This window comes from Chenopodium album, chromosome 21 (assembly GCF_948465745.1).
Source record: "Chenopodium album chromosome 21, dcCheAlbu1.1, whole genome shotgun sequence".
In the NCBI taxonomy this organism is placed as follows: domain Eukaryota; kingdom Viridiplantae; phylum Streptophyta; class Magnoliopsida; order Caryophyllales; family Amaranthaceae; genus Chenopodium; species Chenopodium album.
The window spans coordinates 36,484,076-36,510,989 of record NC_137854.1 but is presented as its reverse complement, the minus strand read 5'-3'; the positions used below and the strand labels follow the sequence as shown (position 1 = coordinate 36,510,989).

At 35.6% G+C, this 26,914-nt stretch overlaps 3 protein-coding genes across 3 annotated transcripts; 2 read left to right on the top strand and 1 right to left on the bottom strand.

Annotated features, from left to right (window-relative positions):
* Positions 1–1,774: 1,774 nt before the first annotated feature.
* On the top strand, positions 1,775–11,390 carry LOC145600123 (protein POOR HOMOLOGOUS SYNAPSIS 1-like). The gene is made up of 8 exons (XM_081656013.1): positions 1,775–2,104; positions 9,287–9,403; positions 9,826–9,891; positions 10,012–10,103; positions 10,255–10,433; positions 10,514–10,575; positions 10,749–10,776; positions 11,332–11,390. Exons 1-8 carry the CDS (start codon positions 1,775–1,777, stop codon positions 11,388–11,390), a joined length of 933 nt encoding a protein of 310 aa, XP_081512139.1.
* A 1,261-nt stretch (positions 11,391–12,651) lies between these two features.
* Positions 12,652–20,688, top strand: LOC145601011 (AP-1 complex subunit mu-2-like). Its single transcript, XM_081656912.1, has 11 exons — positions 12,652–13,118; positions 14,133–14,279; positions 14,399–14,461; positions 14,541–14,717; positions 14,795–14,898; positions 15,485–15,592; positions 15,724–15,820; positions 15,932–16,029; positions 16,139–16,280; positions 16,401–16,523; positions 20,154–20,688. Exons 1-11 carry the CDS (start codon positions 12,990–12,992, stop codon positions 20,250–20,252), a joined length of 1,287 nt encoding a protein of 428 aa, XP_081513038.1. The 5' UTR covers positions 12,652–12,989; the 3' UTR covers positions 20,253–20,688.
* A 1,556-nt stretch (positions 20,689–22,244) lies between these two features.
* On the bottom strand, positions 22,245–26,914 carry LOC145600113 (tryptophan aminotransferase-related protein 1-like). The gene is made up of 5 exons (XM_081655998.1): positions 26,784–26,914; positions 25,032–25,365; positions 23,017–23,297; positions 22,531–22,865; positions 22,245–22,423 (listed from the first exon to the last, which is right to left on the bottom strand). The coding sequence occupies exons 1-5, from the start codon at positions 26,912–26,914 to the stop codon at positions 22,245–22,247; spliced, it is 1,260 nt and encodes a 419-aa protein (XP_081512124.1).

Sequence of the window (26,914 nt, the reverse complement as noted above, 5' to 3'; positions counted from 1 at the left end):
GTTGACAATCAAATTGCTTAATATAACAACTTGAGTTTGTAGATTGAATGACTATCTTTTTACCAACAAACTGTGGAGTGAGCATGTTGTGAAGCTCACACATGAATCTTTCAATGAATGATAGGCCTAATTCAAACCATAAAATGAGTAGCTTGATGAATATATTTTTGGAAATCCTTATAACATACATGCTCATTATTTCCAACTCATAAAGTCACAAATTGATTTAAATTTGGTTCTTTCAAAAAAAAAAAGATTTAAATTTGGTATGCCCTTTATTTGCCAAAGTTGTTGGTTGTAAATCTTATCACGAAATAGATAAAATAAAGCTAATAAAGAATGTGTGTATCTATGTATGTAGAAAATTAAAGTTACCTCAAGTCTATAAGGGTAATTGAAATAAGGAAAAAGAACATGTTAAATTTTGTTAGTTAAAAATAAATTTCCAATCTACAGTTTATGTCAGCAAATTAAAATAAACCTGTATGTGTATTATCATTAATTAATCATCACAATATTGCTAATTCAATTGGCTATTTAATAGAACCAAAATACTAATTTAAAATTGAATCGGTTTTTGTTACCATTGACAAAATCTAATTCAGCACCAAAAAAAAAAAAAAAAAAAAAAAACCCACCAAGAGCCCATTCGTTTGTTTATTTATTTTTAAAAACTAAAAAAAACCATAAAAGTGGTTTGTTATTACCAATTTTTCAATATTATGATAATTCTAATTTAATAAGTTTAAATAATTTTGTATTCTTTTTTATGCAACTTGGAATATATATATAGTATATGAATTTTCAATTACAAAAAACTAGAATACTATAGTGATACCTAAATTAACGTTTTATCTTGAACATAGTTGTCAATTGAGCAAGAAGTTTGGTCAGTAAAGCCACAATTTCAATAAGAGATATGTTGATTCATCTAATCAAATTAATTCATTTACAATTGCTGTCGTGAGTGATAGATTGAGAATTATGTTATATATTGAAAGAATTTTCACTATCAAATTTGAAAAGAACTATCTGAAAAGAAAAATAGTAAAATGACATGAGGATATACACTAAAATAATACTTTAGAAATTTAAAGATTGATAAAAAGTTTGCTAGACATGATTAAAATAGATACGAGTTAACGAACGAGGATTGTAGCATATTCACTAAATCATAACTTTGAATTAGGCCTCGTTTGGTTTAATGGAATATTAGTTTTTATGGAAATTTAATCATATTTTCAAGGAAAAGCACAATTACAAATTAGCTTTCCTTTATTTGGTTGCATACAAGAAAAGTGTAAGAAAAACAAAAATAGGAGTGGAAATGTAAGGAACTAAGGATAAAGGAGAGGAAGTAAAAAAAAGGGGGCAAGGAGGAGAGAGGAAAAACAAAAAATAGGAGTGGAAATGTGGTTTTCCCTTGTTTTTTGAAAGGAAATGTTTTCATCGTTAAGGATGAAATTTTCCACCCTTAGAAAAATTGTTTTTCACAACTTAACAAACCAAACAAGGAAAAAGGGGGAAAAAAAATGAAAAAATCATTTTCCACAAAAATCTTTACTTCAAATCAAACGGGGCCTTAGAATTACAATTTGTTTTACTAAATTTTTTTTGATGCAAATTCAATTAGCAAGCGCCCTAAACGACGAGTTTAATCGGTTTAGCAGCTATAAGCCTATAAATACAGGCTATACGGCCATACGGGCAACATTACTGTATTCCTCTTTCCTAACTGAATCAAATTCAAACCGGGAAAAAAAAAAGGAGAAAAATGGCGGGAGCTCAAGAACTAACAATGGCGGAGAGAGAAACTCAGAAGTCATTAATGGCGACGACAACGACGATGACTAGAGATCAGAATCAATGGCAATGGAAGGTTCAATACGCTCGATGTTTCACTTATCCTTGTTCGTACCACTCTAGAATCACCGCCATAACCACTAGTACTTCTCCTTCTCTTCTCTCTCCTCTCAAGCGAAGTCAATTCAAGCCTATTTGGATTACTTCTTCTGGATTCTCCATCGTCTCTCTTCATCCTTCTACTGATGCCTCCTCCTCCGCTGATTCCATCCTCACTGTTTCTCTTCAAGGAACTATTGTTGTACGTCTCTCTCTCTCATCTCTCTGTTAACGATGATTTTTTTTTGAGGATTTTTGAGTTAGGTTTAAATTGGATGTTGTTTTTGTAATCTGCGATTATCGATGTGGTTTCGCTGGATTATTGAATAAAAATCGGGTTGAAATTTGGTTGCTATTTGCGATTGCTGGTGATTATTGTTAGAACTCTTACTCGAGAATTTTGTGATATTTTTTTGATAATTGTGTTAAATTTGGTTGTCATGATGTTGTTACTCCCTCCGTCCCTAAATTACATTCCTCTTTCTAGCATTAATTCCTCACATAATAGAGAGAAAGAGGAATGTAATTTAGGGACGGAGGGAGTATTACTGTTTGATGATGATTTGATTGTTGAAATGACTTTGAATTTTAATTTTGATGATGATTTTCGATGTGTTGAAATGGTTTCGAACTTAAAATTGGAAAGTAATTTGGATGTGTAAGTTCGCTGATGGTCATATTTTGATGAAATTCTCATCTAATAGTTTTTTGCAGTTTTGATTTCGTTTGAATCTGTGTGAAATGTCCGTATTGAGAAGCGATTTTGAGCTCATACATAACTAATGTTGGAAGTTCTTGATATAAAACAAGAGTGTTGGGAAAAATAAGAGGGAAAGAGAGAGAGAAATAAATGGAAGGGGAAAAGTCCCACATTGATTGGGGAGGAAGGTTTTTCCTTGTTTTTATAATGTAGTGCTTTAGCACTACTTAGTTGAGTGAGTTGGAGGTGTGTGTTACTCCACACACACACACGCGCGCGCGCGCGCCGAGCCGAGCCGGGTCGGGCTCGGGCCTCGGGCCTCGGGACTTGGGGTCTTGGGGAATGCGATGCGCGGGCGTGGGTCCTTGTTATCTTTTTGGAGAAATTTTATTTCCCTTTTCTTTGTTAAACAGAATATTCCTTTTTTGTCTGTTGGGTTTATTCTTTTCTGACTGTTGTGAGAATTAATCAGCCATTAATTCCTTGATTGTAGCTGACTGATTAATTCCTTGTTTCTTGCCTCGGTTGTTGACTGACCAGATTAATCTGGTCGTTTTCTTGGCCAGATTCTTCCCACCTTTCATGCTTTCCGTTTTTCCTCTTCACCCTATAAATATTCGGTGGTTTTCTTAGCCAAAAAAACACAACACAATCAGTCTTCTCTTTTCTCTAAACTTATCTAAATACATGTTCTTTCTGTTCTGTTTTCTGGGCGAGTATTCTGAGTTCCAGTCGGGTTTGTGAGTGCACATAAACTCCGGCGCCGTGCTTATCCTGGAGGGCGACCGCAATTGTCTACTGCACCGGGAGGTAGCGCGGAATCGTCTTTTAGGTCAGTGGTTCTCCACGACGCGGCTATTGTCAGTTTGGTTCACGCATCAAGAGATAAGTTATTTCTGGTTTATTGCTTATTAGTATAAAAATCTAAAAGACGATTATGGCTTCCAAATTCCTTGTTCCTGATATGTCTAAACTAGAACCTCTTGATGGAAAGAATTATAAACGTTGGGCTGTTAGGATGCATTTTTATTTGGAGCAGATTGATGTTGCATATGTTCTTGATGATATTGTTGAACCTGTTGATAAAGATGATTTGTCTGAATCTGAGATTAAGTTTTCTAAGGATGATAGAACTTGTAAGGGCATGTTGTTGCATTATATGTCGAATAGTCTGTTGGATATTTATATGGGTTTCTATCATGCTAAGGATATTTGGGATGCTTTAGAGAAAAAATATGGAACTGATGATGCTGGTACTAAACGTTATTGTGTTAGTAAGTGGTTAAGTTTTCAAGTTGTTGATGATAAGCCTATTATTGATCAGATTCATGCTTATGAGAGTATTTGTATTAATATGGCTGCTGAAGGTCTGTCTATTTGTGATACTACCCTTGCTATTGTTCTTATTGAGAAACTCCCTCCCTCTTGGAAGGATTTTCGTAACCAACTCATGCACAAAAAGAAAGACCTAACCTTAGAGGAACTTGCTGCCCACCTCAAAATTGAGGAGGAAAACCGTATCAAAGACAAAACCCCTTCTGTTTTCCCTTCCTCTTCTTCTGCCAAAGCCAACCTTGTTGAACCCAAATCAAACAACCAGTCCAAAGCCAAAAACAGTAACCTTAAGCCTAATGGGAAAATTCAGAAGTACAAGTTTAAGGGAATCTGTTATGAGTGTGGTTTGACTGGTCACAGGGCTAGAGATTGCAGGGTCAAGAAGAAGAATGGGCAAAGTCAAGCAAATCTTATTGAGGATTCTGACGTTATTGTTGCTGTTGTTTTAGAAGCTAACTTTACAGGTAATGCTGCTGAGTGGATTGTTGACACTGGAGCTACCAGGCACATCTGCGCCAACAAGGACATGTTCACTACCTATGACAAGGTTGAAGGTGAAAATGTCTTCATGGGCAACTCAGCTTCTGCTTCTATCCAAGGCAAAGGGAAGATCGTTCTCGCTCTCACTTCTGGAAAATTGCTTACTCTCACTAATGTTTTGCATGTTCCAGAAATGCGCAGGAATTTAATTTCTGGCAGTTTGCTCATGAAAGCTGGACTGAAGCTCTCCTTTGATTCTGATAGATTAGTTCTTACTCGCAATGGGGAATTTGTGGGGAAGGGCTTTTGTAATGGGGGGCTTTTTACTCTTGATGTTAAAATTGACACTATGAATAAGAATGCTAGTACTTCTTCTGCTTATATTGCTGAGTCTATTGATTTATGGCATGCTAGATTAGGTCACGTTAATTTTGATTCTGTTAAAAGGCTTAAACACTTAAATTTGATTCCAAGTTTTTCTAAAACTGATTTTTCGAAATGTCAAGTTTGTGTTGAAGCCAAATTTACTAAGAAGCCATTTAAATCAGTAGATAGACAGACTGAAGTACTAGAACTTGTTCATAGTGACTTAGGTGATTTTAATAATCACGAAAGTAGAGGGGGTAAAAAGTATTATATTACTTTTGTTGATGATTGTTCACGTTTTTGTATGGTTTATCTTCTCAGGTCTAAGGACGAAGCTGAGGAAATGTTCCTCAAATATAAAGCTGAGGTAGAAAACCAGTTGGACAAAAAGATCAAGAGGGTTAGGAGTGACAGGGGTGGGGAGTACAGCCCTGACACTCTTAAGGCATTTTGTGAGCAACTTGGCATTGTTCATGAGACGACGGCTCCCTATTCACCCGAACAAAACGGTATAGCTGAAAGGAAAAATAGAACTTTAAAGAATATGATGAATTCTATGCTTATTAGTTCTGGGCTTCCTAATAACATGTGGGGGGAGGCTATTCTTTCTGCTTGTCATGTTTTGAACAGGGTTCCTCACAAGAAGCTTGACAAGACTCCATACGAAATATGGAAAGGTCGAGCGCCAAACCTGAAATACTTGAAAGTGTGGGGGTGCCTAGCAAAAGTAGGCATACCTAGCTTCAAGAGGGATAAGATTGGTCCCAAAACTGTTGATGCTATTTTTATTGGCTATGCTTATCAAAGTGCAGCTTATCGTTTCTTTGTTAAAGGTGCTAACAATTCTTATGCAGGTGGTCATATCATTGAAGCAAGAGATGCTGAGTTCTTTGAGAACATTTTTCCTTTGAAAATGTCTCCTTCTAATGATAGTGAATTGCATGCTAGTAGTTCTGTTAGTTTACCTATTGCTAATGCTCCTATTACTAACGATGATTCTGTTTTGGAGCCAAGGAGAAGCAAAAGGGGAAGAAAGGAAAATAGTTTTGGTCCTGATTTTATTACTTCTTATTTATCTGAATCTTCCTTAATTGATGATGATTTTGTGCATATTTTTGTTTTGGAAGATGATCCAAGAACCTATGATGAGGCAATGAGGTCAGTTGATGCTGTATTTTGGAAAGAAGCAATTGATAGTGAATTACAATCAATTCTCAATAATAACACTTGGGAATTGGTTGAACTTCCTAGAGGTTGTAAGCCCATTACTTGTAAATGGATCTTTCGGAAAAAATTAAAGGCCGATGGATCCATAGACAAGTATAAGGCAAGGATAGTGGTAAGGGGTTTTACTCAAAAGTTTGGCATTGATTATTTTGATACTTACTCCCCTGTTACTAAAATTGCAACCATTAGGACTTTAATTGCTCTTGCTTGCATTTTTGGTCTTGTTGTTCATCAAATGGATGTCAAAACTGCATTTTTGAATGGTGACTTGGATGAGGAGATTTACATGGTCCAACCTGAAGGGTTCGTTGTTCCAGGACAAGAGGAGAAGGTTTGTAAGTTAGTCAAGTCATTGTATGGGCTTAAACAAGCTCCAAAGCAATGGCATGACAAATTCGATAAGACTATGACTGGTAATGGTTTTCATGTTAATGAAGGTGACTCTTGTGTTTATTTTAAGCATGATAGTCATGGGTGTGTAATTATTTGTCTTTATGTGGATGATATGTTGATTTTTGGGACTAACTTGGATCGTGTAAATGAGACAAAACAGTTTTTGAGTTCGAATTTTGAAATGAAAGACATGGGTGAGGCAGATGTGATTTTGGGAGTAAAAATCAAGAGGACTCCAAATGGCATCTGTCTTAATCAGTCACACTATGTTGAAAAACTTCTTAAAAAGTTTGACTCATTTAATGTCGATCCAGTTAAGACTCCCTATGACCCAAGTTTCCACTTAAGGAAAAATAATGGTAATCCAGTTAATCAGTCTGAATATGCTAGAATTATTGGTAGTATTATGTTTCTTATGAACTACACTAGACCTGACATTGCTTATTCTGTTAGTAGGTTGAGCAGGTACACTCATAATCCAAGCAGTGATCATTGGATTGCTCTAAGGAGGTTGCTTAGGTACCTTAAGGGTACTATGGATTGGGGTTTGCACTACTCCAAATTTCCTGGAGTTTTGGAGGGTTTTTGTGATGCCAACTGGGTATCCGATAATGATGAAGTTAACTCCACTAGTGGCTATGTCTTCACCCTTGGGGGTGGAGCCGTATCCTGGAAATCTTGTAAGCAATCTTGTACTGCTATGTCTACTATGGAATCTGAGTTTATTGCTCTTGAATTAGCAGGTCATGAGGCAGAATGGTTGAGGAACATGCTTGCAGATATTCCTCTGTGGGGGAAGCCAGCTCCTTCAGTTGCACTTCATTGTGATTCGCAAGCTGCTATTGCTGTTGCACACAACCATGCCTATAATGGGAAGAAGAGACACATCCGTCTGAGGCATAAAGCCGTCAGAAATTTGTTGTCTGAAGGGGTGATATCACTGGACTATGTTAAGTCCGAAAAGAACATTGCGGATCCGTTAACTAAAGGCCTATGTAAAAAACTAGTTTTGGAAACATCGGAAGAGATGGGGCTAAAGCCCGTTGTATGAATTGTGAAATAATGAACTCCTACTCACTATGAGTTCAAAGGGGAACGTTATGTAATAATTCGGAAGCACATTTTTATTTTATTTGTCCATCTCTAGATGTTTGTTTTGTGCTTAGCTACATATGAGAAGGAGGTTGAGCATACGGCTCTTAATGAACCCATATCCATATTTTTGGAGGTGTGTTGTAGCTCACACTTGATGGAGTTCACCTACTTAGGTGTGGAAGTGTGGCCGCTTCCTATGAGTATTTCGTGGGCTTATACTCTAGAGCACCTATGAGCATCCAGGCTGGACGTATGGCCAGTATAATGCGTCATCTTTATTCGCGGAATTTCAGAATATTATACATGTTCAATTGTGTGGCTCAAAGTGACGGGTCCCTAACTCCCTATTGAGTTCAAGACGAAGGTCACTTGTTAGGTGAGGGATCATAGCTTGATGTCCACTATGTGTTAATTCAAGTCGCGAGACATTGACACTTATGCAATTGTTTTGTTTTGCCCAGAATTCATTTTTCCTTTCTTTCTTTTTCATATCTTCGAACCTGTGGGGGATTGTTGGAAGTTCTTGATATAAAACAAGAGTGTTGGGAAAAATAAGAGGGAAAGAGAGAGAGAAATAAATGGAAGGGGAAAAGTCCCACATTGATTGGGGAGGAAGGTTTTTCCTTGTTTTTATAATGTAGTGCTTTAGCACTACTTAGTTGAGTGAGTTGGAGGTGTGTGTTACTCCACACACACACACGCGCGCGCGCGCGCCGAGCCGAGCCGGGTCGGGCTCGGGCCTCGGGCCTCGGGACTTGGGGTCTTGGGGAATGCGATGCGCGGGCGTGGGTCCTTGTTATCTTTTTGGAGAAATTTTATTTCCCTTTTCTTTGTTAAACAGAATATTCCTTTTTTGTCTGTTGGGTTTATTCTTTTCTGACTGTTGTGAGAATTAATCAGCCATTAATTCCTTGATTGTAGCTGACTGATTAATTCCTTGTTTCTTGCCTCGGTTGTTGACTGACCAGATTAATCTGGTCGTTTTCTTGGCCAGATTCTTCCCACCTTTCATGCTTTCCGTTTTTCCTCTTCACCCTATAAATATTCGGTGGTTTTCTTAGCCAAAAAAACACAACACAATCAGTCTTCTCTTTTCTCTAAACTTATCTAAATACATGTTCTTTCTGTTCTGTTTTCTGGGCGAGTATTCTGAGTTCCAGTCGGGTTTGTGAGTGCACATAAACTCCGGCGCCGTGCTTATCCTGGAGGGCGACCGCAATTGTCTACTGCACCGGGAGGTAGCGCGGAATCGTCTTTTAGGTCAGTGGTTCTCCACGACGCGGCTATTGTCAGTTTGGTTCACGCATCAAGAGATAAGTTATTTCTGGTTTATTGCTTATTAGTATAACAACTAACACACTGGATCGAAATCTTTACCTAGCAGCGAGTTGTAGAAAATTCGCCGACTCTGATGACAACATTTGTGTGAACAATGTGGTGGATTAGAAAATGAGCTTATGATTCAGTGAATTCTTAGTTTGTTTTAGATTCATCACATTGCTGTATACTTGTACATTTTTCCTTAATCAAAAGGTTATTGTAATCTACTACTGTTGCTGTTGGTAACTAATGAACTAATGGTGAGCAGCTCTTGAAGTTCATTTGACAAAAATGGTTAAAACAGTTGATTTTTCATATATAGGGCGAGGTTCTTCTGAATACTATTCGGTTTTTACGAACAAGTTGAGCATCAAAAGTTATAATTGATTAATCGAGTTGAGACAACTTTTTAAGCCGCTAAGACTTGAATGTCGGTTCGTGTAGTTAATTGTTTAGTTCTTTTTGCAGGAAGAGCACTTCATCTCCAAGCTGCAGTTTGTCTGGCCTCAAGTCTCATGTCTCTCTGGGTTTCCTACTCGAGGTAGCCTAGTTGTCTTTGCAAGCTACGTCGATTGTTCAGATGAGGTAGGCTAACCTGTTGTGCTTCCAAATGCTCGGATGCCTTTGTTTCCATTCTAGGAACAGTGGCCTTTCAATATGAATATATTATATGAAACTGCAGTCCTTGCTTATAAATTCTGAACTGTAACTGCAAAAAGGAAATTTGATTTCTATGAAGTAGTTGAAATATGAGATGCTCTCCTTTGATCAAGAAACATGAGAGTGCAGTTTAGAAGAAACTTGTCATTTCTCCATAGAGTCATTTGAGATTTGTCACACTAAAAGTTATTATATCTTCATATGCTGTTTTATCTGATAAAAAAGAACTTACTTGACCTACAGATTAATTAAACATCAGGAAATTCATTGATCTTGACTTGTTTCCATCAATGAATGTGTTTATGCCTCAAACAGTCTAACTCATACAGGATTTGGTTACTTTTCAGAAGCAGAAGTTTGCCATGCGGTTTTCAGGAGTGCCAGAAGTACAAGATTTCATAACCTCATTGCAGGTGAAAATGTGAAATCTGAAATCATATTTTTCCCTTCTTATGTGACTTGTTTATGTTGTGGAAATGCTTTTGAAAGATAAATTATGTTTCATGACAAAGCTTGTCTTATCTTGTCTGCAGGATATCCTTTCGAATAAAATCCCTAACAGACCTTCAACTGTTGATGCCATATCTGCAATATCTTCTCAGTCTGAGTTTGTTCCTGCATATAGGTAAAGTCATTTGCAGAAGCTTTAACCTCTGGGGCTCCTAAACACCGCATGACAAACTTCTGCTTCTGCTTTACCTGCCCTATAGTTTGGAATGTTCACTCATTTTGTAGAGGACAGCAAGATTGATTATAATTACTAAACTAATTTGTAGGCCTGACACATCAAGCATGATGACCCCGGCTTATGATTCTAACCCATCAAAGAACTTGCACAACGAATATCAGGAATTACAGACCCAAAGTACATCTGCTGATTCTCAGAGCAATGTTGAAGCACTTCCTCCTCGCTTCACATCACTTGTGTCCAGCTGCTCTGTTGAGCACGAGCAGGGTATGCTCCTATCCTCCTTAAACAAGAACTTCATGCTCCTTCAACAATGAGTCATAACCTTTTTCCTGTGTTGTGCGCAGATAAATTAGCTCTTGCTCTTGCACCTGGTCCGCAGAAATTTGACTTGAAAGCTCAAATTTCGGTACTTGTACTTCACTTAACTTGCCACACTAATATTAATTGGAGCATGTTATCATTTTGTTGAAGTAGACCTGTATCTGGAACTGTTTATTTCCTATAGAACTTACAAATTAGGGCCTCTAATACATCTGATTCTGGTTTTTTCCGTCACTAATACTCTGCATCTCCTTGCAGAAATATATGCAAGATGCATCTTTCCTTGGTAAGTAACTCTCATATATGGCTCCTAGTGGTTCCTTTTAACTTTCATCTACTGTGCGTCATGCTGTTTGTTAAAGCTTTGAATTGCAGGATTTGTTGGCTGTTTGTAATGATTTAATTAGCCTCTAAGATCTGAGTTCATTATTTAATCTAAGCACTGTGATTTACGTTGCATGCTCGTTTATATTTATCAAGTTCTAAGCTTTGTTTTTAGTGATAATTTAAAGTATTTTCAAGCTCAGATAATAGGACAAAGGTGCCTGATAGTATCTTATGCATTTCAGTCCCTACAATGCTAGTAATAAGCTTGGTTATTGGGACAAGATACTTGCTCAAAATAGTTGAATAAACTGTCAAACTTTGTGTTATAGCTATATGGTGTTATGCAGGGCAAAATTCCTCTCTTAGTATTCATTCACCTGCTGAAGTAATTTGTCTGTATGATTCCAGTTTTAAGACTTGAATCACTGTTAAGCTAAGAATAAGTTGTGACTTGTATCGTGGATTCTTACTTTCATCTGTTTGTTCTAATTGCTGTCCTATTGATCTATTTCAGATATGGTGAGTAAAGTGAATGAGGTAATCACTGAACTCGGAGATGACTTCACGATATAGAAGTTCTAAGAGTATTGCACAAGTCACCTTATGTATAGTGCTGCTCCTTTCACTTAGCGCTCAAGTGCTCAACCCAAAGAAAAAGATGGCCTTGCCATGAACTCAATCATAGACATATGTAAATGTTGCTCTGCTACGTGACTCTAATACACGAAGTATATAGCAGTATAATCTTATCTGAAGTTACAATCTTTCTAAACGTTTATGTAAACACATTACCTACAAATTATATACCTTTATAGTTGCTTGGGAAAAGTAATGAAATTGAGTTAAAATATAAAGTTAAATTTACATTGTCTGGAACTGAATCTCATAGTCTCATACTAACTACTTGAATTTTTCTTTTGGGTTGTAGGTTGGAGTATACCTAAGGGTTAGCTATATAAAAGCTAAATGTAGAAAATTTACCGTTTAGGTAGACATTAAAACACCTATTGACATGTAATATTATCACAAATATCTAAGTAATGCAGAGTATTATAGATCATAGATAGTCCTTAGAAACCCTCCAAGGCCTCCATCATTTGTCCAAATGTAAATTAAAATTTCTTAACAATAGTGAAACTGAATTCAAGAGGCAAATAATTTCATTTTTCTAATCCAAAATTGAAGGGTTTTATCATATTTTTGTATAAAGTGTATGTGATGCATCTATGTCCTGTAATTCTAAGATATATGTAATCTTAAGGGTTATATATAAGCATTAAGTATATCCTATATTTCCTAAAGTGGTACACCATATCCTTATTAGTTTAGGACTACGAATCAAACTTAGGTCGATTGGTGTTAGTAACAATAATTATTTATAACCTACTCATAACATTTTACTTTTAACGACTTCAAGCAACATTCCATTTTATTTTAAATTTCACAAACATCCTTTAATTTGGTCAAATAATATCCATGCCTTTGATGACCATAGGTATGCAAGTTTTAACAAATGTCAATATCTGACATGACACTATAACACGACAAAAATTAAGTGAGAGAAAATGAACATATGTTGACATACCCGAATAGAATCTAATTTGATCATCTATCATGTAGAGTAGTAACCAACTATCTTACCTTTTACGGTATAAATTTTCTTAATAAATAATCGAGAGTCAATTCAAAAATTAACCCAAACCTAATCCGTTTACTCAAAATCCGAGCTTTAGATTTTTCTGTAGCTCTTACAATTCAAAATCCCAATTACCATGTAAAGTTTAGACTCTCCCTTTGTCTCCCTCATCTACCAAAAAACTCCCTCAAAATTTTGACCCCTTTTTTTTTTGTTTTTCTTTATTATTTTTATATCATCCCCACAAAAACACCAGTGTATACAGATCACATACCTTAATACACAATTCTGAAACTCCTCTGAATCAAACACTCCAGAGCTCCAAATTGCTCTCCAATGGCGTAAAACAAATTCACCCTAAATTAAACAGAAAAAACCGCCATTACCATTTTTCATTTTCCAAGCTTCGATTAACCAATTTCCACCAGATCTCTTTTCCTTCTTCTTAATTGATCTGAATCTTTCCCTAATTTTGAATAATCAGAGTGATAATAATTTTCTAGGGTTTCTGCTGAATTTCTTCGATCGAAGAAAACATGTCGGGAGCGGCCTCAGCGCTGTTCCTTCTAGACATTAAAGGTAGAGTTCTCATATGGCGGGATTATCGTGGTGATGTTTCAGCGGTTCAAGCTGAGAAATTCTTCACTAAGTTCATCGAGAAAGAGGTTTGTTCTGATCTATCTAACCTGTTGCTTCATTTTAATTTGATTTCAATCAAGTTTAATTTTGGTTATTAGTAGTGTTTTTTGGCTGATCTGATTAAATTGAGACTGTTTATTCAATTTTTGTATGTTTAATTTGGATGATTTTCCTTATTTTCAGTTGTGATACTTATGTTATTGGGGGCTTTGAGTTGAGCTTATTTCATTAGTAAAGCTCGATTTTCGCTGTTGTTGATGAAGTAGATCCCATTTAGAATGATGTAATTTGGATTGGCAACTGTAATGTAGGAAGAGGTTTCAGGTTTGGTCCATTAGGAAATGGATGGCGGTTCCGAGATCTTTGGTAGCTGACTAGCAGTAGCAACTTTTGCCTGCTCACATTGTTTGATTGGTAGTTCATATTGTTGTTCAGCTTAGCATGTGAATTGGGGTTGAAGACTTATACTGATTTGCAATCTTATTAGCTGGTTCTTTTGCTTTTATCCAATTGTAAGAAAGCTTTGTGTTTGAGTTTGACTATGAGTTTTTGGGGCGGTTATGTTTAGTGATCAATGTTACTTGGAGAGTTGGAGTTTAGACAAAGGAATTAGGGGGGGGGGGGGGGGTTAGAAAAATTCAGATTGACTATTTAATAAGAGTATTTGTGTTTATTGTTTGAAGCTTCCAAGAGCGATAACGTACTAAACCTGTGAAGGAACTAAGTGATATAGATTAATGTTAGTGGACCAAACGAAGGATCATCTCTTGGGGGAATTTGTGGTTATCCACAATAGATTGAAAGGTTTTTTTTTTTTTTTTTGGTGGTTTCCCTTGCTAGTATAGGGCATTCTATTATGTCATTAAAGTGGACTCTTTGTGCAATCTCTTATAGTCGGCAAGAGCTTCTCTGTAAGTGGTAATACACCACACTTGTTCATAGTAGGAATGTTTGCTTAAGTTTCTCTGTCCTTTTATGGTATGCCTGGTAGGTGAATCTTACTTTTTTATTTTTATTTTGTCACTTGTTGCTTGTTTCAGGGTGATCCACAGTCTCAAGATCCAGTTGTGTACGATAATGGGGTTACATACATGTTTATACAACACAACAATGTGTATTTACTTATAGCTACTCGGCAAAACTGCAATGCTGCTAGTCTTCTTCTCTTTCTCCACCGTGTAGTTGATGTAAGCACCATTGGTAATCAGTGTTGTTTTCCTCATTTTTCCTGTTTCCGTATGTTTGTTATCCTTTGCTTTTGCATTTACTGGTAGACCCTTTATCTGAGAACAACTTTCATATGCAGGTGTTCAAGCATTATTTCGAAGAGCTAGAAGAAGAATCACTTAGAGATAATTTTGTTGTAGTGGTAAGAGGTATTTTCTCTCTACTTGAGACAATTCTGGTATGGCTGAGATTGATGCACTGATACTATGCCTCATCTGCAGTATGAGTTACTTGATGAAATTATGGATTTCGGCTATCCTCAGTTCACAGAAGCAAAGATCCTTAGTGAATTTATTAAAACTGATGCTTATAGGATGGAAGTCACACAGAGACCTCCTATGGCTGTGACCAATGCAGTTTCATGGCGTAGTGAAGGAATATCTTACAAGAAGAATGAGGTCGGTTTGTATTTCTAAGTTTTGTTTTCAGCTTTATTAACTTGCACTCATTGATCAGCTTCTCTCTTCTATTACAGGTATTTTTGGATGTCGTTGAGAGTGTCAATATACTTGTAAACAGCAACGGGCAAATTATAAGATCAGATGTTGTTGGGGCATTGAAGATGAGAACATATTTGAGGTGGATTAAATTTCCTCCCTATTGTTGCTAGAATAAGATCAAACTTCCAGATGTTACTTTTTGGATTTTTTTTTTCTATTGCTTGAACTTTGTTCATGGTCCTTGCACAAGAAAATTGAAGGAGGAGAAATTGATGACATGCTCTGCTCTTATAAATAACTCCTTTATTTTCTTTCTTTGTGTGCTGTATGTGCATGTTTGTGGTTTATTGTGAAACTGATCCTATTTACATGAAACAACAAGTGTGGCATTTAATACATCACTTTATTAATTCTTTTGTTCTGTGATAAAGCTTCTGTAAGGTTGCATTTTTTCTATAATAAAGTTAGGCTCTATACTGCTTGTCAGTCATCCATGAATTGAAAGGTATCTGTAATTTCTATCCAGGTGTTAAAAAAAATGTATCAAACCTAATAGGCGACTAATCCCCTTTGATGTAAAATGGAAAATGCATACTATTGTTGAATTAAAGTCAATTAACCTTGAATATCAATTTTTTTTTTTTTTTTTTTGTGTGTGTGTGTGTGTGTAAACCATTTGCATCCTTTGTGGTTATATACTTATATTTTGATCCTCTTTGTGGCAGTGGGATGCCTGAATGTAAACTAGGCCTGAATGATAGAGTATTACTGGAGGCTCAAGGACGAACAACTAAAGGAAAGGCTATTGACTTGGACGACATCAAATTTCATCAGTATGTTTAACTATTTTAAGATTAAGTTGTTGTAGCTACTTTTGCTTTGTTTATGTTGGTAGTTTGTAGGTGGAATATATGGTTGGTAAGTTCTTGTAAAATGATTGATTGTGCTTTCCCTTTTGCTCTAGGTGTGTACGTTTAGCTCGTTTTGAAAATGACAGGACCATATCATTTATACCACCAGATGGGTCGTTTGATCTCATGACATATAGACTCAGTACTCAGGTTCACTTTCATGATTTCTCTGCACTTACTCTCCTCTTTGCCACTTGCCTCAAAGACATTATATATATATATTTTTCCTTTATAATGGTTTTTGGTATTGTTTTGCTTCAGGTGAAGCCTCTAATTTGGGTTGAAGCCCAGATTGAGAGGCACTCCAGAAGCCGTATTGAGATCACAGTGAAAGCTAGAAGCCAGTTTAAGGAGCGAAGGTATAGCTGTAATGATTGGTCAATCATGTCTTGTGCTTTCTTCTGTCCTCTGTACTAGTGTAACTGTACATTATCTAAGTTTCTTGTTTATGTGATCTCTATATTATAGCACTGCAACAAATGTTGAGATTGAACTACCAGTTCCAGCTGATGCCACCAATCCAAATATTCGCACATCGATGGGATCTGCTGCTTATGCACCTGAGAAGGATGCTTTAGTCTGGAAAATAAAATCTTTCCCTGGTGGCAAGGTAAAGTTTTGTTAAAATTAAAACCTGCCTTTTATTAACCATTATGACATACCTCTAAAGGCTCTAATTTAATAGCATTTGCAATTTGTTCTTTAATACTTTGTAATGAACAAATTTCAGGAATACATGTTGAGGGCAGAGTTTAGTCTTCCTAGCATCACTAGTGAAGAGACACTACCTGAAAGAAAAGCTCCTATACGGGTGAAATTTGAAATCCCGTATTTTACAGTGTCAGGAATCCAGGTATGAAAACTTGGAGATTTTGAAAAAAGCATGCAAAATTTTTCTGTTCTTGGCTTCTTGCATCATGGTCTGGTTCTGCTTGCTATCTCTTTTGCTTGGCGTGTGACTTGTTATATCTTTAGGAAAAATTGGTAAACATACAAATAGGTTCCAGAGCTGTGGTAGGGTTTTCTTCCTCCTCATCTAACATGATTTATTTTTTGCCTGTCTTGTGGTGTTACCTATATACTTAGTTGAAGAAGGAGATTTTAAAAAACATAGTAATGAAATATTATTCCTTCTCCACATCCTGATTGGGGATGATCATCTGCGTCCGATGATCATATATGTCCAATCAATCGAATTTTAATTGTTTTCAACAATCATAATTCTTTTCTGCTTCCCCTTTGAAAATCTCTTCATTGTGGAGTGTGGACTGCTGTGCTGTGTCTAATATCATCCATCCTTTTACAGTTCACACACCTTTAGTATTAAGCTAGTATTTTCTGATTGATGGAATCTAAAACCCCTTTTTCTCTTTTAGCTACTTTTGGTCATGAATCATAAACGTAAGATTTTCATTCTGATCTCTGTCAGGAGTGTCAGCAACCAGAGATAAATGTGCAAATTGGCATCTTTGGGTTATTCTTAGTAGTTAGTTCTATTATATTTTTCCCCCACCCTATACACAATTATAAACTTTGCATCTGCATTGGTCTCTTTCATGGTTAGTATGTCAAATTGGCTTGAGTTGAAATAAAATTAAACCAGTTGCCAGCTAATTACATTTAACTATTAAGTCATTGCACTAGCTCCACTTCTTCTGCGGTGATAGTTGATGGTTTTATAAAATTCTACTATAAACTTGGGAACAATAGTTGAAGCATCATTGATTTTTTGTAAAAAGAAGCCAACAGAAAGTGATTAGACTAAACACTTAGGATTAGGTCATTAGGGTTAGGCTATTGGGTTTTGTTGAATTGTGAAAGAAGTTCAAGAGAGGAATTAAGGATACCAGAAGAACGAGAGAGGAACTGAGGAAAAAGTAGGATTGTGTGTGTGTGTGTGTGTGTGTGTGTGTATGTGCACTCCATTTCACCTGTTCTTCTCCTGATTAATCTCCTGAGTTAGCCTCATTTGGGTTTGAACCAGCCTTTATCTAACCCCAAATCTTCATAATTATCAACCCCAGGACACCCTCTCTTATTCGATTCTTCCTGTCAGCTTCCGATCGAAACAGGCAGACGTGATGCAACAATGCTGCCCCCTTTGTCATCTGGGCTTCTTTTTAGCTCAGCTCCATCGTGTATTGGGCTGCAGATATATAGATAGGCCAGCAAGCGAGCAAACATTCAGTGCCTATTATCCACACATTTTTCCTTATCTAATCTCCCTAATGCTCCTGTGCTGGGATTAAATTATTAGCAATGCTTTGGATATAATCTTGAGGAGGCCACCCCATGACCGAGAGATAATAGAGTTCATTTTTTTGTGTGACCTTTTGGATACACTTAAAGGATGTGAACAAATCAAGAGTGTAAGTGGGAGATTCTTAGGTTCTTTTTTTTTTTTTTTTTTTTTTTTTTTTTTTCTTCTCCCCCTAAGTATATCATTTCTTATTTCTTTGAATCGTCCCCCTAGATATCCTGCTTTTCCCTTTAAGGCGAGGTTTGGTTTGGACTTTAGCTTTGGTAATTGGTACGGCTCAGTACTGATTATATGCTCCAAAAGTGGTGGCAAGGAATGGCTTTATTACCTGACATTTGCTTGCTTTATTGGGCTAATAGCGAATCTTCACTTGATGCATACTGTTTGCTACCTTTGGAAAAGACTCTTTGCAGGTCATGAAGAGTTTTGGGGCAGACCTTCAAGTTTACTGTAGTGGGGTTTGGTACAGGGAAGGAGAAGAAATTGCTTTGGTCAAAAGGTGATAATGGCTATTTTTTTGGTGTGACTGGAGTGGAATGGCCTTTTAGTTTTGTAAATGGTCTTGCTGTCTTGCCTGATTAATGTGGGATCTAGTAACTTTATAGAGCTATCCCAAATTACTCAATTGGGGACGTACAAAATCAATGTGCTATGCAACAACTAAGGTCATTAGGTGGCTATAGCAATAAATAAGGAGAAAGAGTAATGAGGATTACAATTTGGAGATCTGTCATGATTAATGTAGTTTATGGTTTTATCCCACATTATAGTTTTGAACCTTTCCAATTTTCCTGGAGAGTTTTCCTCTTCAATCTGAAGTCCAGTGGTCTTATTAAGGCCTCAGGTCTTTGTTGCTCACCCTTTTGAAGGAAATAGCTTGTGCAGGTTGTCTTTGTGCAGAGGATGAAAAATCAGTAGTTTGTTATTGTTGTGTCAAATGACCTGGTAAGGCTGAAGATGTTCTGGTGGCATGGGAAAGGAAGATCAATAGAAAGTGAATTCTTAGATGTTAAACTAGGTTCCTGTGACTTTCGCTGTACATGTACAAGAAAAGGAACAAGCAAGTATTTTATCTGGGCCAAAGCTCTCTCACATCTATCCTACTTTTTACTTTGTAATGTTCGTATTTTGTTTTCAGGGTTTTAAGTGTTAAAAATGTTATTCTATGGATTTGGGCAAGTTTACTAGGCAGGTCAAATTTTGTTAAAGGTTGCAAAATATTCATGATTTTCGGTACCCAACAGGTAGAGGTCACATAATTTTTCAGTTGTATGACTACTTATCCTAAACTTTTGTAAAATTTTCAGATTAACCTAAAAGGTTGAGCTCACATGTACTTGTGGCCTTTGTGGGTTCTAGTTAAGAAAATTCTGTTCAAAACCCAATATTTCAGAACATGCCTGTTGAAGCCAACTGCCTTTTCATGAGCAACATTATGAAAGTGTAATTGCTGGGCTGGGGGAGAAAGAGCTTATTTTTAGAACTGAAGGGATATGTGATTAGTATTTTGATGGCTGTAACTGTTGCTGAGGCAGATGTGTTGCCCAAGAGGACAATGGCTATATAAAGTAGTGCATATCCCATTAATATCCCGATCTAAGATGCAATCATGCAAACCAGACATTTTCATGTTGCTGACCTTATATACTGTAAAAAGAAAAAAGAAAAAAAAAAACTGTGTAGTAGCTCTTTGTGATAGCTTCACTGCTATTGTTGCCTTTTCCAGAAAGGTCCACTATATCATTATCTGTAGTCCCTTTGAATGTCCATCACTCCATCCTAAGTGTTCTAGTGGAAATGTTTCCCGTTTGAGATATGAAGTATATATTTTGGTGCGTCCTGGAAAAAAAGTCGGACAATGTATTTTAGAAACTTGAGGAACCAAATTCCAAAGTGTTCTAAATCAGTAAATCTTGGTAACTGGACAAAGGTAAAAAGGGTTGCCGTATGGCCATGGTCTATATATCCTTGCATATGTTGCCGACTTTGATCTTGAATTGCTGATATTGAACTTTTTAGGTGATAAACCCGAGTGTTAGAATTAAATCCATCATTTTACTAATGGCATGTTATTTTCTTGTCTAGGCAGCTACTGCAGTCAGTCATATTATCATGCCTTATACTTTCCCTGTTTGGTGTGCGCTTTCGTTCTTTGTTTGCTCTGCTAATTGTCCTTTGAGCTCAAAATAGCTGTGATTTATATCTGCAATACTTGATCTGCAGGTTCGTTATCTTAAGATCATTGAGAAGAGTGGATACCAGGCTCTGCCATGGGTGAGGTACATAACAATGGCTGGTGAGTACGAGCTGAGGCTTATGTAACTCAACTGATGATCCAAGTGCTATTTGGTATGTTTATTTGTATTTCGGGGCAAAAACTGGAGAGTTGGACTAAAATGAGCATGAAGCAACTTTGATTTCTTTTTATGGGTTGAACAGTCCCTTGTGACGTATCTCCACTCCCGAGCTGATGAGTCTGTCATTCATTATCTTTGTTGCATACACTTGAGAGTCTATGATTGTGAAGTTAAGCCTCAGCCGATAGCGTTTTGTTTTAATCTTTTGCTAGTCGTTCATGTGCAGAATTTTACTTCACTGATGTGAAGATTGTATTCTGCTGGTAATTTGATCTGTGAAAATGAATTTTTGCTCGTCACTAATTCATTGTTTCTGGATTGGTGATGTGGTTCATGTAAGAGAATATGAATACCTGTTATGAAATTTGTAATTCTATCAAATTATCTCATTCTTTCACTAAGATTTCAGTAAATTGATGTTTTTAATTGAAGTGAATCAATGCTTCCCAATTTTAAAGTTCCATTTTAAAATGAGAATTACCTTCTATACTACTACCTCCGTTTCTTTTTAGTTGACACGTATTCCTTTTTAGGAAGTTTCTTTTTAGTTGACACGTTTCCTTTTTGGGTAAATTTTTTTAGCTTGCATTTACAAGCTACCCCACTTGCTTTTTCATTCTCTATCACTCTCTCTCCTCACCTTAATATATGTGCCTAAATCAAACGCGTCAACTAAATAGAAACGGAGGAAGTACATCCTTTCAGCTGTTACTAAAGGTTAAGTACACAGATTGAGGAAATAGTTATTGCATTTGTCTTCGCCAAATAACATTGCATTTGAAAATTGAGTATTATCAATGACGAATACTATGAAATCATGTAGTCAAGGGTTTGTTTATATGTAACACAGTGTTGGCTATTAGTGATGTTGATCTTGGATGCCAATCTTCCTCAAGAGGCCTTGATATGCTTTTGTTTTAGGACGTATATGCTAGACACTGCCTTCCCTCAGGCCGTTTAATTGGGAGATTTTCGCCAAGATTTTGAAGAAATCTTGTACGAGTAATTTTGAACCATAGTCTGTATTTTTTTTTTTTTTTTTTTTTGGAGGGGTTAATACGACTTATATGAGGTGAAAACTCTTGGAAGAAATGGTGTTAACTAGGCAACTAATTATTATGAAGAGTGAGAACATCTCGTTCACTTTCGAGGGGTGGACATAGAATTTACTCAATTGACAGTTTAATGGTTGCAACACATTATAAGGGTGATTGAATTTGGAAACGAAAATGAATACAAATGAATCATGGGTGATATCAACAGTAACATTACTCCAACATCTTTAAAAACTTTGAACTAGTATCCTTGATAGACAAGTATATGAGACAGTATCAAGGCCAACTCATGCTATCTTCGCATTACTAGCAAATAATGGCTAGTTTGCGAGTAATTGAAACTGTTTCTACAATGGGTTATTCATAAAGTGAATTTCGGAGAAGGATAGATGCTTTTTTCATGATAATAACAACAAATTCAGTGACTTCATTGTAGAGAATCTATCAGATGGAAGAATCCAAATATGCTGATCAAAGGAGCTTAAGGAAACACATTGACTAGAAGTGGATAGAAAACCTTAAATAAAACCAAACATTTAGTCTTACATCAAACAAAACACTACATCATACTCAACCGCCATGCTAAAACCAAACATCACCGCTATATATTGCAGGATGATCATATTTCTACGACTATTTCACAATGACTACATTTTTTTACCGCCACTAAAGATATGCACCGCACCTTTGATCTTGTATTCCAACATATTTTTCCTTATACATTATCAAGAGTGCATCTTTCTATTTAAATGGCTTTGACAAGATTGTAGTCATTGCAAACGCTTCCTGTACTAGGGGAAATACGCGAAAACATACCTACTAGAGCCTCTAGCCACTCTTTATTCTTAAGTTTGCCTTTATTTCTACTGGAAATACTGCTGCTATCTTGTCTAGCTAGTTGTCTACTCAAGAGTAGAGAGCCTCTCCAGGAACTGGTTGAAGGTGTCATCACTCTCTAGCATGCTAACCCTTATGTACTTTGAGGAGACTCCAAACTTCGGCCCTGCCCTTGTTCTGATCTTTAGCTCATTCATCAGCTTTTCGGCATCTTCACCTGTTTTCAACTCCATCCAAGCATATGCTGCAATCAAGCAGAAGACGCGAGTTAATGATAAGTATCAGGCAAACAAATAGCAAATACCTTTGAAGCAGAGTACATATGACATATGCTTGTATCATATAGTATACCTGGATTGGGATGAGAGGTCTTGTTCATGAACTTGCAGTACTGTGGGGAGTACTCTGGCAAGTTGAAGGCACCGCAACGTTTGATGGCAGCTCTCAGTCTTGTCCATCGGTCAGCCAACATTCGGTGGCTGAACTCAAAAAACTTCTCTAATGGTTGTTCCATCACCTCAGGCTTACCATTGGAAAGCTTACCATTGGCTTGCTCATAGCTGTTAGCAACAAACTCAAGTATCTTTGCTGCTCGAAGTTGCCCTTCATGGCAAGTTCCAATGGTGACCAATGACATTAGTTTTATCATCCTTAATGCAATCTCTTTGTCCTTCACAATCGCCCACCTTCAATATAAACCACAATCACAATTTTAGCTAATATCCCACATATAATTTTGAGTTTTTAAGGCTTCATGACAAATACTATATGCATATAGTAGCATACTCTGATGAAAGTTTAGAGTTGATAAAAGTTGAGATGAATCTAGATGCTTACCCAACGCGAGAACCAGCATGGCCAGTGGCCTTAGATAAGGTGAACAACATAACATCATAATCAGCAGGAGCGGTGATGGGTGTATACTGTGGCCAGTAGTAAGCAAGGTCACATATCACCATCCCACCTTCCTTCTTCACCACCGGCTCACGAAGCCTACCATCCGGGTTGTTTGGAGTTGTCACCACTTCAATGTAGGGGCCTTCCTCGTCGAAGATGTTAGCATCTCCCTTCCATTTGTATATCTCCGATTTCTCTTCCTCTAATGCTTCCTCATAGCACTGCCAAGCAAGAGAAAAGGAGAAAATTGTAATCAGATTTCATTTTAGTAGTGTATGACCTTATCTTATACCCTAGGATTAAGCCAATTAACATGCATGTACATATTATAATAAGGGCGTGCTAATCAATTAACATGCATGTACATATTATCAGTTTAGGTTGTTTCAGTAGTGTTCAGCTTAGTTCATTCCGACCTAGCTCAAAAGAACAATTAGTCTTGATCAATAATTAAAAAATATTAACTATTAGCCGTTTAGTTCAATAAAAATCACAAACAAAGCTTTAAAACTTTACGTTTATTGTCACTTGCATCAATTTAAACAATGTTAGTTCAATATACTAATTGATTATTTCTCTATTATTGGGCGAAAATGATTTACAATTGCCTTTATTTTCTTGTTATCAAAATGGCAAAAATCATAAATTACAATAACATGAAATAAAGTGGGTTGTTCGACCGGCCAATTCAACATGATCATCATCAATGCTTCATCTAATTATACACATGATCATGTGCTCATGGTTGTTCATATGGAGAGCATGCATCTAATTTTGCATGTGTTAATTTAAAGTAAACTTTCATAATTAACAATATTCTCTTAGCTTTATTTGATCTTTCAATTTTCAATATATAATTTCAAGCATAAATGTTTCCACTTTTCGTATAGACAGAATTATTAAATAATCGTACTATATATTGTCGGTCCATTCTACATTATTTGACACAGTACAATGTAAACATTATATTAACACAGTAAATGCGTGGCTTCCACAATTGAGTATATATGTAATAAAATGAGCTATATTGCCTATATATATATAGTTGCATTATTGTAATAATATTTTTTATAGGACCCATCGAAGTATAGATTGCTTTTTGAAGCACTTAACATGTTAACATTACTTAATTCTTAACATTTGACAGCTTTTTCCTTATTATTATTTTTTTATATATATAATTATTGATATATAATTAACAAATTTAGCGAAAAGATGGTGTAAAAGAATAAAGGTGCAAGATAATTTATTCCCCATTTACATTTTTAACTCTTGGTCTTTTGTTAAAAATAATAAATAAAGAATGATGAGATCAAATCAAATAACACTATCTATATATAATTGCAGAGTGAAAAATAATTTATAATAATGATTGTAACTTGTATTTTTTATAATATAGAATAATTAGAAAATTAATTAAGAATCAATCATAGAAAGTCGTTGGGCTACATGTTTGTTCTTTTTCTTATTTTTATGGATGCCAAAATTAAATTAAGTTAGAAGAAATTGAAACATGTTGCATGCAAATGTTTAGAATTAAGTAAGCAAATGTAGCAGCAACAGACACGGCTTGTAACACGTAAAATAAACCACACAATTCGGTAATTAGCATTTGACACAACCTATATTCTCGCTACCATATAATTAATTAAACATGGTAATCACTTCACTATTATTTGACAGATCAAGCTAATTAATTTCATGCGATTCTAAGAATTATTGCAGTGTATATGTAAAAAGTTTGATTAACTAATTTAGTTGGGTTATTAATTAAGAGCCAAGTGGTAGAATTCCCACCTCAAAACACACGGATTGCATGTTCGAGTCCTCATATTAAGGGTTAAAAACTTAAAATCATGATAATTGTCGTAAATTATTTTATACACCTAGAATAAGTGTTGTCTATTCGCTTTTACCATGCCAAAATAATAAAAGGGGTAAAAAAAAATAGTTACCGAGTAATAGGGCTCGGCACAAACAACGGGAATTGGCCTTTTCTTCTTCATGTTATTATTTGGAGTTACGTTCACCGTGGATGCTAGGGCACGAAGGGACACGGAGAACAATTGAGATGATCCTGTTCCTCCAATGATGTACCGGCCTTCGCTCACAGCATTCCCCACCACGCGGTGCACCTGGTGCACGGCTTCACTAAACTCCGGCAGCTGATAGAAGACGCCACCCTCATCGAAATCAGCAAAGTAACTCATAAGGTCCGACGCCTTAATGGTCACTTTGCACTTATCATCCACGTTCTTCCAAAATGTGTAGTAGATCTTTGGATCACCTCTGTATTTTAAAACAAAAATTAAATGAGTAAAACATATTTGGTGAGTAACCAAAAAAATAAATTATTTTCACGTGTGATATAGTAATATAAGAAAACTAGATTAACAAAATGGGTCAAGTTAATTAGGTAAAGTATGTAATAGAATTTCTGTAAGAAAAAGAATAATAATAAAAAATAAAAAAAAAACGAAAAAAATTCTAAGAAACGGTCCAAAAGTTTAAGAAACAAATGGAGTATATAAATATTTAATATTTATTTTTTTCTTTTTGGTGTAAGTATTGTTAATATTTTAGGACGTATAGTTATAAAATGGATGGAAGTGCATAGATTACGCATATGAGGAATTGAGGATGGCTAAACAATGCATGCATTTTAGAATAAAAACAGATAAAGAAAAGAAAAGAGATAATATTTCGATCTATAGAAAGAAAATGATTTAATTTTCATTTGATGGTCCGTTCAAAAAAAAAAAAAAAAAAACAATTTCATTTGATGGAGATTATTTCTGTAAATAGTTCAATTTTTGTTGTAATTTTCCTTTCATGCATGCATTGAACTAATTTTCTTGTAGAATCTCTACAGATTAATTTTCATCCAATGCATGTTACCAGAATGGGGTCCAAATTAATTTGGAGAGGATGATAAGCATGTCCCTAAAAATGAATCCTTGATAAAATGGGTTAGTAATAAGGATTATCCAAGTTTAATTTATAATTAAAATAAATTAATACTCCGTATAAGATAAGATAAGATTAGCTCAAATAATTAAAATGACACGGAGTTATATTAAGTAATACTTTTACGTTATAAATGTAAAGAAAATATGTTTGATATTACAATAATTTATTTTGGTTAAAAAAAGGTACCTCCATATAATTTTTATAACAAGAGAAATTTTAAATAATTACATAAAATTAGTATTGAAGTGGTTGATAAAAGAAGTAACCTCAATTTTGAAATTGGATGATGAATTCAAGGTGCTTTGTTCAGCTCTCTTGATAACTTTTGCTCATTTAAAAATTTTGGAATAATGAAGAACAAATTCTCTTTGACACCCACTACTCTTCTACTCCCCCAGAAAGAAGGAAAAAAAAAAAACCTCTATATATGAGCGTGTGGATACATGTAGTATTTATAATCTAATTGAACATACATAAATATTTTTGATATATGCATGTATGCATGGTAAAATCATACCAAATTACTTAAAATTTCTCATTTTGAATAACAATTTTTTTTTTTTTTTTTTTTGAGAAACTCATTTTGAATAACATAGATATATGGTATTGCAGTATTAGTGTGCGTATATTATTGACAAGAAATTGTCAAGTGATGTTACCGTAACTCAAAAAAAAAAAAAAAAAAAAAAAAAAAAAAAAAAAAAAAAAAAAACGAACAAATGAACAAAGAAACTAACCGATCAAGGCTAATGACAACATCGTTACCATTGCAATTACCATTACTCTTAAGAACACCGTTACCATTGCCATTAGTATGATTATTAGCAGTAGTAGTCTTAGTTTTCTGCTTTCCCTCAGTAAGACACAT